This window comes from Nilaparvata lugens, chromosome X (assembly GCF_014356525.2).
Source record: "Nilaparvata lugens isolate BPH chromosome X, ASM1435652v1, whole genome shotgun sequence".
In the NCBI taxonomy this organism is placed as follows: Eukaryota; Metazoa; Arthropoda; class Insecta; order Hemiptera; family Delphacidae; genus Nilaparvata; species Nilaparvata lugens.
The window spans coordinates 52573355-52587119 of record NC_052518.1 but is presented as its reverse complement, the minus strand read 5'-3'; the positions used below and the strand labels follow the sequence as shown (position 1 = coordinate 52587119).

The window sequence follows — 13765 nt, the reverse complement described above, 5'->3', positions numbered from 1 at the left end:
AGGTAACTTTCAAACCATTTATAAGGTAAACCTCGTACTCCTGCTGCATACAACTTTTTCAATAATATTGAGTGGTCTACTGTATCAAATGCTTTAGTGATATCTACATACAGGGCTGAGCATTTTTTACCTTCATTAATACTATTATAAATATCCTCAAGAAATGTAACCAGACCATCTCGGTGCTCAAGCCCTCTCTAAAACAAAATTGAATTTTACTAAAATAATCAAATCTTTTGAGAAAACTTATTAATCTTATTTTTATTATCTTTTCGAAAATCTTGGCAAAAACAGGCAACAGCGATATTGGGCGGTAACAATTCAATTCTTCTCTGTTACCATGCTTGAAGATTGGGATCACAATTGCAATCTTCAAACATTAAGGAAATTCACCAGTCTTCATGCTCCAATTGAAAAGTTCACTCAGAACTCCAGCAATATGAATGGCAATTTTTTCACAATATAAACTATTAATGTTGTCAATTCCAGGGGCTTTATTGCTTTTTAGACCAGCTATTATTTTTAAAACTTCTGTTTCGTCAAGTCGGAAATAAGAATAATGAATGTGGCATAGCTTTATAAGTGAAGCGGGAATCTATTTCTTCTTGATCTTCTGTAAAAATAACTGAGTTTCGTAACTGTTGAGAGACGTTAATAAAAAATGAATTGAATTCTTTGGCAATACGTTCTTTGTCAGTGATAGTCTGCGAATTTACTACTAACCTAGTAACTTCTACCTTGGGTTCTTGTTCTCCTATTAATCTATTTACTATTCTCCATCGATTCCTCACATTACCAGAGCAATCATCAAATTTATTAATGTAATACTCTTCCTTAGCTTTCCTCAAACCAGATTTCAACCTGTTTCTGATTGATTTGTAATACTCTTTAACATTTACATCATATGGTCTTAAAATCATCAATTTGTACAATTTTTTCTCCTATCAATACCTCTAAGTAAATAATCTGAAATCCATGGAGTTAATTTATCAGGTAGTGCATTGGAACTATTTTTAGATTTACTATATTTACAATTTTCTATCAGATCTGATAACTGGCTGATGAATAAATCGAAAGCAGCTGAAACAGAACTCTTATCTAAAACGCTCTCCCATTGCAGCCTCTGTAATTCGGCTTCCAATCCATTGAAGTTTATCACCAAGTTACTTTTATTACTTGAATCTTTTATATTACAACTCCTTCCTACTTCCAGTTCTAGAATTATCATTGAATTATCAGTTATTTCAAGGTGTAATATATGTGCATTGTATTTAACTATAGATTTTAATTGGCTAAATCGGATAAAACAGTGATCTAAACAACTTTGGGTATCACCTACTATTCTAGTTGGTTTATCAATAAGACAGTTTAATCCGTGACTAGCCATCTGGCTGAGATAAGAATCAGATAATCTGTCATCAAGCAAAATATTACAATTGATATCTCCAGTGAAAATTAAATTCTTTCCTTTGAAAAGAGTAATTAAGTTATCGATATCTTCGATAAATTGTGCTAACGGAATACTGTGTAATCTGTACACTGCTAAAATAATGAATTCAGTGCTATCAACATAGCAGGAGAGCTGCAAACAATCGGCTGACTGTATATCTACACCTTTCACTACGCTACATCTATATCGGGACTTGGCATAAACAACAACGCCTCCTGCTCCATAATTATCATTACAGAAACCAGAGGAATTATACCCATCGATGCAAAACAGATTTATCTCATCTGTAGATATCCAAACTTCAGTCAAAATGATAAAGTCCGGAGACACTTTCATATTATTCAGCTCACTCAAAAACAAATCAAAGTTCTGTCTAAGACTTCTAATATTTTGATTTAAAAATACTAAACACTGACTACAATCATATATGAGTATTAAATTTAATTCTTATTATTTTACTTTTAACCAATTCGACTAATATATTCCTTGAAACACACAATTCAAATACGCAAATCTGAAGTGTCTATGAATATGTACAGAATTTAATATTCAAATTTACTTTGAACTCTGAATAACAATAAGTCTCTGAACAATAACTCTGAATAATACCCAAGACCATAAAATGAGTAGGCCTATTACATTTTGACCATTGACAGTTCTAAAGAAAACATTAATTGAAACCAGAAACTCAAATAAAAAATTGTTATAAAAGTAAATACATTTTGTAAATTTACCGAAAAAAAAATAATATAGGGAATTTATAAAACAAATACATTAAGAATTTGAAGAGACTTACAGTTTTCCTACATCTTCCATTTTCGTGACCGTGATCGCAGATAAACCCTGTTATTTCCGAAGAAAAATTTTTCCACCTCTAACCCATAAATAGCTATAGTTCTTTTCATTCTTCACTTTTCGAGCCGCACTGAACAAGGCACACCGGGCTGGTGATAAGCACTCATTCAGGTGGACCGGCTCCGCTGGCTTCGCCGTCAGACCGATGTCGTGCGTGTTGAAATTACTCTTCACCCGTCGTTTCTGCAGCAGCTCTTTTGCATCCAGCCTCCTTACCTTCCTGACTATAATGCCAGGATGCCTTCCGGACCCCACCTTGGAACGCAGGCGATTACAGGCGTCTATCATCGAATCATTCACCGGGAAACAAGCGATCGGCCAACATCTTTGACTATGGTGACAACATTTTCTCCTTTCTGCACTGGTACGCCGTGAATTTCGATTGTATTGCGTCGCGAATACTGCTCAGCCTCGTCGATCCTCAACTTGAGATCAGCAATCTTCTTACGAAGTCCATTATTTTCACCTCGAAGCTCATTAATCGTTTCGACTAACTTCGTGATTTCCTCCTTCTGGTCCTTTACGATTTTTTTAGTTTCAGCTAGCTCTTCGTGACAGAGTTTAACGAAGTGCCGAGACTAGTTTCCACACGCTTGATATCTTCCTTGAGCTTGTTGACTAGTTTAAAAATGTCATCATATGTGACAGTGGATTTGGATTCGAGCACCATACTCTTGCGTCGCAGCTGGGAGCACGGCGTGCATCGCCACACGTCACCCTGATCTGACAAATAGTTCACGTCGTCGGCGGATAGGTTGACGCACTTCCCATGAAAACTCTTATTGCAGTCACTACACAACACTTTCACTTTCACGTTCTTAAGTGACTTCAGACATACGTTGCAGATATCGGCCATTATATTTGTGTGATAATTAAACTTGTAATTCAACACAAAATACATAAAGTCTATAGAATAATATTTCAAGCAGACCATAACAAGAACACTTTTATCGAACTCCGTACTATCTAAGATAACGAAAGCGGCAGCAGCAGGCGTCCGTACGGCTCTGAGTCTCAATCATAAAAAGTGAAAAATTACTCTTCAAATATTAAATTACTCTGTCGCTTCAAAATTTTAAATATGAATCCAAATTCATTGTACATTTTTTTGATACAGAGTTTCAAAAGAAAATAAATGACAGAAACCGCACATTGATATATCAAGCCATATAATTTTGTAGATGTAAAAGTTATGAATTATGTTGTATATTAACCAGCTGAAATCATGTGCCAAAGCGTGTGATAGCTCTTAAATTGCTTCAGCTGATGTTATGAATGAATAATAAATGATAAAAAAATAATAAATAAATTTATTTCCTTAAAAAAACACAAACAAGCAATTAAAACATAAAAAGTACAAAATATCTGAAATACAATACAATAGGTCTACAAAAAGCATGTAATTTAATCCTATTGGAAATTAAACTACTCAACTATGGGAAACCCATGTACTAGAGTAGGTGTTAGTAGTAGTAATAGATTCTGGGTGGGGGTGCAAACTGCACTGGAATGAATGAAATGTAAAACTGTAGTATAATTCATTGCATGCAATAAATTCTTCAGATGACTAAATGGTGAATCATAACAATTATGTTACATGAATACATGTTAAAAATTTGGAGCTGATTGATCAATCCATTCTGAAGATATTGTAGAACATACAAACAGACGGACAACGACTTTTGCCTTCAGTAGTCAAAAGTGAGAACTCGATAACGCTCGTTTGATAACCAGTAACTTTTTTATATATTTATTCAATTCCGACCCCGAAAAGTCCAGAAACTTTTCCAGCTCCATGCTTTTTCGGGGTCGGAACCGCGTCGCGCCGCGCTTCTAGTGCACGGAGGTACACTTGATCACATGTATTTAATTCCAGGTCGGAAATTCTCCGTGCCGCGTCGCTCCACCGACGTAGTGTACGCTCTACTTAAACAGGCAGCTCGAGACGCGTCGTTACAGCCGTCAAGGCTAAAGCATAATAGCCTATACGTTCATTAAATTCAACAACTCATTGGATTTTTATGTTGCATAAAAGTTATGGCGACAAATGAGTTAGAAGTATTGGCTACTATATTGCTTTCACGATTCACATCTAGTGAATCATCGAATTTCATGAATTTATAGGTTATGTGCTCCAGCCGTCACAACTGTAACGACGCGACTCGAGTCGCCTGCTTATATACGCGCGCGTCAAGACGCGTGGCCACTAAGGAATTGCACCTTTAATTCTACATATAATTTTAGCCTATTGATAGGAACTAGTATTCGCTTGTAGTTAACTACTCGTGAACAGAGGTTATACTAGCTTTCCAGTTCCATACTCATCTTAATTAGTTTTCACTTTTCAGTAATCAGTACAGTTTATACATTTTAGCAATCATTATCTTATCTTAGGATATGATGAGGTTTACAACTATGATTCGGTTAGCAATTCATGATTTTTTCAACATCACCGCTGATCAAGTCAGAAGTATTTCAGTTAGAGAATAGCAAATTCTTGGGAATGAGAATTGACTTAAGACACCGCTGCCAATAATTATGAGTGTTTTCCAAAGGCTGAGATGACAAGCAGATGCTAGCGAAGGAATTATAATAATAATAAGTTAATATCCTTTTCTTGATCTACCCAGAACGGGAGTAGAACATTTTCAAAGAATCATACTTACTTCCTTTACATCTTTAATAAGTTCTTCAAATTTCCTCTCGTCGTTCAAGACTTCCCTCAGCTCATCAACATTCAAATGTGCCAATAAAGACATGGCAGAGGTATAATCTTGTTTTCTGGGATGGTTATCAATGAACATGTTTTTCCATGAATCATTCATTATCTGAAATGCGATTTAAGTTGATCAAATTATAGTTTTGAGTCAAGTTATTCAGGGGGCACTTCAGTTTATGGGCCGCGGAATCTAGCATTGGGACCTACATAGATCAATACGAGATCAACCATGTATAACATTGTTGTCGATTTCCAATGATTAGCTGAAAAAACATGGCGGAAAGTACAAAATTGTTATATCAATTTTTATTTTCAATTATTTTTTTATGGCTAAAATATGTTTAAAACTAGTGCAATCTTATGTAAAATTTGACGAGGAATCCAATGAAACTAATTTCAGGTTCGTAACTTCAGTAGTTTTTGAGATATTGCAAAAAATGTGGAGTGAAATGCAAATTTTTTGCTTTAAAAAAGGTTAACTTGTTTTCATGATGATTAATAGGTATTTTAAACTATTGGATTTAGTAGAATGATAAATTCTAAAGAAAAAATGACAAGTCACTTGATAGCCTAAACTCAAAATTGTTCAAGATATTTGGGAAAATAAAAAAATTGCACACTCAATACTCTTCAATTCTCAAATTTAATTTTTTTTACTACTTTTAGTGACTACTAAATTGGTTGAATCTCATTGGGATTTTTGCAGGGAATTCATTAAAATAGATCTGAGGTTAGAAAATTTTGTAGATTATTAAGATATTTGGAAAAAATACAAGAAAATGTAGTATTTTATCTTTAGAAGAGTTCAATATGTTTGCATAGGCATAGTGCAGACCGATATTGAGGATCACATTTTATTCAGCTTCCAATGCAATTCAGAAGCTTTAAAAGATTGTAAAAATAATTGAATCAAATCAAGCTTTTCCTAACCTATGCTTTTTCCCAATGTAAGCTTTTCCTAACCCAAGCTTTCCCTATCCTAAGCTTTTCCTAACCTTAGATTTTTCCTCATCTAAGCTTTTCCTAACCTAAGCTTCCCTAACCTAAGCTTTTCCCAATCTTAGCTTTTCATAACCTTAGATTTTTCCTAATCTAAGCTTTTCCTAACCTAAGATTTTTTCTAACCTAAGCTTTTCCTGATCTAAGTTTTACTAACCCAAGCTCCCCCAACCTAAGCTTTCCTCAGACCCAGCTTCCCCGAACCTAAGCTTTTCCTAACCTAAGTTTATTCCAGACCCAGCCTTCTCTAACCTAAGCTTTTCCTAACCTTAACTTTTTCTAATCTGAGCTTTTCCTAACCCAAGCTTTCCCCAACCTAAGCTTTTCCCAAACCCAGCTTCCCCTAACCTAAGCTTTACCTAACCCAAGCTTTTCCCAACCTCAACTTTTTCCTAACCTAAGCTTTTCCTTATCTACGTTTTCTCAACCCAAGCTTTCCTCAACCTAAGCTTCTCTTAGACCCAGCTTCCCCTAACCAAAGCTTCTCCTAACTTGAGCTTTTTCTAATCCAAACTTTTCCTAACCCAAGCTTTCCCTAGACCCAGCTTCCCCTAACCTAAGCTTTTTCTAACCTTAGCTCTTTCCTAACCTATGCTTTCCCTAACCTTAGTTTTTCCTAATCTAAGCTTTCCCTAACCTAAGCTTTTTTTCCTAACCTAAGCTTTTCCTGAGTTGAGCTCTTTCTAATGCAAGTTTTCCTAACCCATCTTTCCCAGACCTAAGCTTTTCTCAGACCCAGCTTCCCCTAACCTAAGCTTTTTTCCCAACCTGAGCTTTTCCTAACCTCAGCTTTTCCTAATCTAAGCTTTTCCTAAACTAAGATTTCCCTATCCTAAGCTTTTCCTGACCCTAGCTTCTCCTAACCTAAGCTTCCCCTAATCTAAGCTTTTCCTAACCTAAGATTCCCCTAACCTAATATTTACCTGATCCAAGCTCCTCCTAACCTAAGCTTTCCCCAATCTAAGCTTTTTCTAACCTAAGTTCTCCCTAGGTAGCAAAAAATGAAGTTGCAATATTTTTATTTGCCCAAATATCTCGAACAATTTTGAGTTTAGGTAATCAAGTGACTGGACATTTTTTCTTTAGAATTTATCATTCTACTAAATCCAATAGTTTAAAATACCTATCAATCACCATGCAAACAGGTTCACCTTTTTTAAACAAAAAATTTGCACTTTTTCACACATTTTTTGCAATATCTCAAAAACTACTGAAGTTACGAACCTGAAACCTAGTTTCATTGAATTCCTCGTCAAATTTTACATAAGATAGCACAGATAGCCATAAAAAAAATTATTAAAAATAAAAATTGATATAAAAATTTTGAACTTTCCGCCATGTTTTTTCAGCTAATCCTTGGAAATCGACAACAATGTTATACATGGTTGATCTCGTCTTGATCTCCTCTATCGATCTATGTAGGTCTCAATGCTAGATTCCGCGGCCCATATACTAATGTGCAGCCTAATTATTTGGAAGTGAAAGAAATATTCGACGAGAATATTTTCAACTAAGACTATATTATTAACCTAAAAAAATATGAAACTCATGTGGTTGAACATTCTATGAATAATTGAAGTATGATCAATGAAACTAGTTCTTTCAAATATAAATTTTACCACCCATATAGTAGGCCTCTACTATTACTTTGTTGTACCAAACTTCAGAATAGGAGCCTATTATTGATTCATAAAAAATAAAGGAGGAATCCTTTTACCGATTATACTCACTAGACTCGCTTGTCTGACTTGAATTTATTGTAATTTGTAAAGTCTATTGTTGTAATGTTAACTCTTCTATTACGTTAGTATTATGTATCTTAACGAGATCCAGAAAATAAACTATACATACACATCACTGAAAATAATTTTTCAAACTTCATTACTCTCTACTGTCTACTAGGTACTCACTCATGTAACCAGAGATCGCAGTGTCTAGTCTAGTCTACGGTCGTTGCCTACGAGATAATCTAGAAGGCCAGAACTAACGACCCGATCAGGGGCCCGTTTCACAAAGGCACAAGTAGGTTACAAGTCTTGTTGCCAACCATGGTTTTGGAGAACAGCAGAGTTAGTTTAAAATGGGCAGCAATTTAATATTTGATTCAATTTATGACTAATTTTGTTAAAGAAGACTGTCAATTTTGTGGGACAGTGTTATGTGCTTTGATTAGGTCATCAAAACTTCTGGAGTTATTGTAGAAATTTTCTTTTTTTCGAGATTCAGAATAGATATTGGAAACCAACAAATGAATTGCCTAATGCCAAGAATCTAAAAGTTAGAGCCAATCTTCTTGTAGAGTTATTGCTTTCCTCATGATGGTATCATTTGTTTGAATAACTAGTTGAATTAACAAGGATATTAACAAGATAATGTTTTGACATCCTAATAAAGTTTGAATTGTCAATCTCATATCTTATGTCATGTAGCAATTTATTTCCTTAATTCAACCTACAATTGTTCAACCCACCAACATCGTTTGTTAAGTTTTATTTTCGATTTTATTATATATGTCATTAAAATAAAATGATACAGCTGCATTATGTGATAATTATCTTCAATGATGGAATGACGCCATTGTTGTCATGTTGTGGAGAATTTACATCAACCATGCCTCCGTGTCCTCTGCAAATCAGATAGCTTTTTGAATGCCGAGGCATACATGGAACGAGGCCACAAGGACGTACAGTGAATGCTGAAGCATGTGTACATACGATTGTTCGCGCGAATCTGTACGGACGTGTGTACAAGGCTCTAGGCTTGAAGCTTTAGGCCTTTACACATGCCTCAGCATTCAATGTACGTCCTTGTGGACGCTTTCCACGTATGCCTTGGCATTCAAAAAGCTATCTGATTTGCTGACAACACGAAGACATAGTAGATGTAAATTTTCCACATCATGACAACAATGGAGTCATTCCATCATTGAAGATGATTATTACAAAATGCAGTTGTATCATTTATTTCAATGACAAGTATAATAAAATCGAAAATGAAACTTAACAAACAATGATGGTGGGTTGAACGATTGTTAGTTGAAGTAAGGAAATAAATTGCTACATGACATAAGATATTGTCAATTCAAACTTTATAAGGATGTGAAAACATTATTTTGTTAATATACTGAATCTAATTCAACTAGTTATCCAAACAAATGATACCATCATAAGAGAAGCAATAACTTTACAAGAATGATTGGCCCCAACTTTGAGATTCTTGTCTTTAGGCGACTCATTTGTTGGTTTCCAATATCTATTCTGAATCTCAAAAAAAATCTACAATAGTTCCAGAAGTTTTGATGACCTAATCAAAGCACTTAACACTGTCCTAAAAAATTGACAGTCTCCTTTAACGAAATTAGCCATAAATTGAATCAAATACTGAATTGCTGCCCATTTTAAACCAACTTTGCTCATACACATGACAAAACAAGATTCTCCAAAAGATTAGCTTGAAGATTCACCTTTAAGGAATACTAGTACAAAGTTTGGATAAATATTTCTATGGATAGACTAGCTATCTAAAACATATAATATCATATTGAAGATTACAATATTTTAATTACTAACTCTGATTGATAACATAAAACAAACACAAGATGATTTGATAGCCACAGTAAGATAATATGTGAGCTATACTTTTTTGTAGGAATCCTGTAGAGAACCTTTTTTCACTTGAATTATGGAGTTCTAAATTTGTTAATCATGATGCAAATTATATACTCAATGCATGTTTCTATTTAAATATTTGACAATCCACATATCCTACAAAATTACAAAAATCCTACAATTTACAATTCAGTTATTGAATCAAAATTTGATTTGTCATTCATTAACCTAATTCATTGGAATTTAGGTTATGACGCCTTCAATGTTTACGTTTTGCCCAAAGACCTTAAAGATATCTCTTTAAGGTCTTTGGTTTTGCCTCACCCGTATGACAAAAACGCGTCCACACGTACATTCAATGCTCGCCCGAGGCGCCTTTTGCGCACGCCAAAATACCGACAGGGTTCCGGTTCACCCACATGCCTCAGCGAACAGTGTCCAGACGTGTGAATGCAAGCCGTACAGATTCGCACGAACAATCGTATGTACACATGCCTCGGCATTCACTGTACGTCCTTGTGGACGCGTTCCATGTATGCCTCGGCATTCAAAAAGCTATCTGATTCGCAGACGACACAAAGACAAGGTAGATGTAAATTCTCCACATCATGACAACAATGGCGTCATTCCATCATTGAAGATAATTATTACAAAATGCAGCTGTATCATTTATAATAATAATGATAATAATAATAATTCGTTTATTTCACTGCATTTTTACAATAATTGGTAATATAAATACATACATTAAACATAATGGTTGAACATTACAATTGGTAATACAAATACATACCTTAAGCATAATAATTGAACATAGATAATAATATTAAGCATGTAACAGAAAAAACCACAGTGCATCCCTCTTTAGGCTAAACCTGCGATGAGGGATGTCTCGCTCTCTAGTTGAGTCAACTTAATTATAATACAATAACAATTTTGAGGTATCAAACAATAAAGTAAATTTTATACAATAATCAGTGTGCTTTTCACAAGATGGGATTACGAATCTTTAACAATAAATTACATTTGAATGAAGACAGCAAAAAAATGTAAATAATATTACACCTCTATTAAACGTTTTTCTTCATAGAAGCGATTAAGTCTATTCTTAAACAAATTGTAACTGGGTGCATCTGATATATCTGATTGCAGTTTATTGAAAAGTCGTGGTCCCTTAGCAAAAGCATGTAAGGAGGCCACTCTACTTCTTGTGAAGGGTTCTTTTAATTTATTAGCAAGATTTCGACAAGTGGAATATACATGTTCATCCATAACTGGAAACTCTGAACGTCTTAAATACACAAAACTCAAAAGATTTATTTCAAATAGGGTATCAACACTAAAAACGCCAAATTCTCTATACAATACTTCGGTTGGATATCTTATGGGTCTCTTTAAACATATTTTTATTATTCTTTTATAAAGAATTATGAGAGGTTGCAAAATTGAACTCCCACAACTTCCCCAGGATACAATACCATAGCAGATAATTGACTGTATCAGTGCCAAGAATGCCATTCTTAATTGATAGATAGGAAGGACATTCCTTAATTGAACAAATTTATAAATTGACTTTCCAAGTTTTGAACAGATGTATGAAATGTGCGAGCTCCACCGTAAATGTACATCCAATACTACACCTAAATATTTTATTTCATTTTCTTTCTCTAATGTAGGACATCCACAGCTGTTGTATGGACTGGCACAATTTATATTATGTGATACTAGTTTACAGTCAGTATTATCTGGAGGCAATCCAGAGGACGACAATGAAAAGGGAAGAAATCTAGTTTTTTGAATATTCAAATGTAGGAGACTATTCTTTAACCAGGACTTGATAACATCAAAGCATTTATTAGCTCTCTGGAAGGTGATTGGCCAAGTTTCCCCCCAAACTATAGCAACTGTGTCATCCGCAAAAGAGTACAAGGAACAATTCCCTAGATTTATATTTAATAAATCATTTATTGATTTATTGAACAAAACTGGCCCAAGCACTGTTCCTTGTGGAACTCCAATATTCACATTCAATAGTCCACTTGTCTTTTTATCAAGCCTAACTTTTTGTCTTCTACAATTTAAATATGACTCAAAGAATGACAATGCAATACCTCTTATTCCTATTGCTTCCATTTTATCCATTAGAATTCTATGGTCAACTGTGTCAAATGCTTTTTGTAAATCCAGAAATATTCCTAAGCATTTGTCCCCATTATCTAATTCGCTCAAAATTTCTCTTGTTACTCTAAAAATTGCATCGGATGTACTCATACCTTTGCGAAATCCATATTGATTACTGAATAAAATGTGGTGTGTTTCCAAATAGGATACCAGCCTCGACTTTACACACTTTTCAATTACTTTGGATATACTTGAGAGTAGGGAGATAGGACAATAGTTACCTAGTTCTGTCCTACTACCACCCTTATAGAGAGGAATAACTGTAGCTATTTTCATTTCATCTGGGAAATACCCCTGTTGGAAGCAAAGATTTATAATATGCTTCAACGGGTCACATATTGCTGAAGAATTTTCTATCAGACATTTTGAATAGATTCCATCTACTCCCGGAGCAGTACCTTTTTTAAGCCCCAATATGTTATTTCTCACCTCACAGGCCGTAGCTGGATAAAAGAAAAACGACCTACAAAATGATCTATCGACCTTATACTGGATATGATTTGAATTTGAACCTGTCTCTTTGACCCTATTCGAAATTTTCTGTCCAACATCAATGGAAAATTTATTAAACTCTTCAGCCATTTGTTCACTTTCAGTGGATTTTACTACTCCACCATCAGGTATATTAATTTCTTGAATAACATTTTGGTCTCGAGATTTGGAATCAGTAGCGTCATTTATAGTTTTCCACACCTTTTTCAACTCCTTACCGCAATTTACAAACTCATTTCTAAAGAAAATCTCCTTTGCAGAACGTATCAGTGCCTTCAAAATAGTGTTGTATTTCTTTTAATAACGAACATTAATCATGTTGAACGGCTGCTCCCTTATTTTAAGTGACATATTATTCCTTTTCCTGATTCATTTCAATAACCCTTTAGTTATCCAAGGTTTCAATCGTTTCTTTCTATTACTACTTCTCTGCTTCAAAGATGAACACGAATTAAAAACATGTACTATTTTATCATAGAATCTGCTAAAAGCTACTTAGCATCCTTTTCATAATAGACTCCATCCCATGACACTTCTTTAATTTTAATTTTAAACGGGTGGTTGTCAAAAAATAATGCATCATACTGTACAGGCTTCTTATTAGGCTCTAAACTACTATTTTTTATAAACTGAATTCATAATAGCTTCATGATCTGTTATAGAGCAATTGTATATAGCTGGGTTCAATGTACATATCTTAGATTTGAGAAACAGATGATCAATACATGATTCACGATATAATGAATGTCTAGTGCAACCAAGTAAATAATTAGTATAACCATATTCCAAGAGCATATTCAAGTATTTATGACCTATTTGGGTTAGATCATTACCCAAAATATCAATATTTGTATCTCCAATCAAGATTTTGTTTTCATAACAAGTTGTTTGACTAAGGAATATCTCCAAATCATCTAAAAAAGCCAAAGATTTATTTTAATGACTTGTATAATATAATCGAAAATAAAAATTAACAATCGATGTTGGTGGGTTGAACGATTGTAGGTTGAAGTGAGGAAATAAATTGCTTTAAATGACACAATATATGAGATTGACAATTCAAACTCTATTAGGATGTCAAAACATTATTTTGATAATATACTGAATCTAATTCAACTAGTTATCCATACAAATGATACCATCATGAGGGAAGCAATAACTTTACAAGAACAATTGGCCCGAACTTAGAGATTCTTGGCATTAGGTGATTCATTTTTGGTTCCCAATATCTATTCTGAATCTCGAAAAAAAGAAAATTTCTACAATAACTCCAGAAGTTTTGATGACCTAATCAAAGCACATAACACTGTCCCACAAAATTGACAGTCTTCTTTAACAAAATTAGTCATAAATTGAATCAAATATTAAATTGCTGCCCATTTTAAACTAACTCTGCTCATACACATGACAAAATAAGATTCTCCAAAAGATTAGCTTCAAGATTTACCTTTAAGGAATACT

At 34.1% G+C, this 13765-nt stretch overlaps 1 protein-coding gene across 11 annotated transcripts in view; it reads right to left on the bottom strand.

The window, feature by feature from the left end:
• Positions 1-8002, bottom strand: part of LOC111057516 (vacuolar protein sorting-associated protein 37B) — a 150512-nt gene extending 142510 nt beyond the window's left edge. For 3 of the 11 annotated variants that reach the window (XM_039443318.1, XM_039443321.1, XM_039443323.1), the window contains exons 1-2: positions 7875-7969; positions 4972-5133 (exon numbers count right to left, since the gene is read on the bottom strand). In XM_039443318.1, coding sequence (XP_039299252.1) covers positions 4972-5130 — 159 coding nt within the window. In that variant the 5' untranslated portion in view covers positions 5131-5133; positions 7875-7969. Of the gene's footprint in view, positions 1-4971; positions 5134-7740 lie in introns of all 11 variants that reach the window. The other 8 variants (XM_039443315.1, XM_039443320.1, XM_039443319.1 and 5 more) reach the window with 5 other exon arrangements.
• Positions 8003-13765: the final 5763 nt, after the last annotated feature.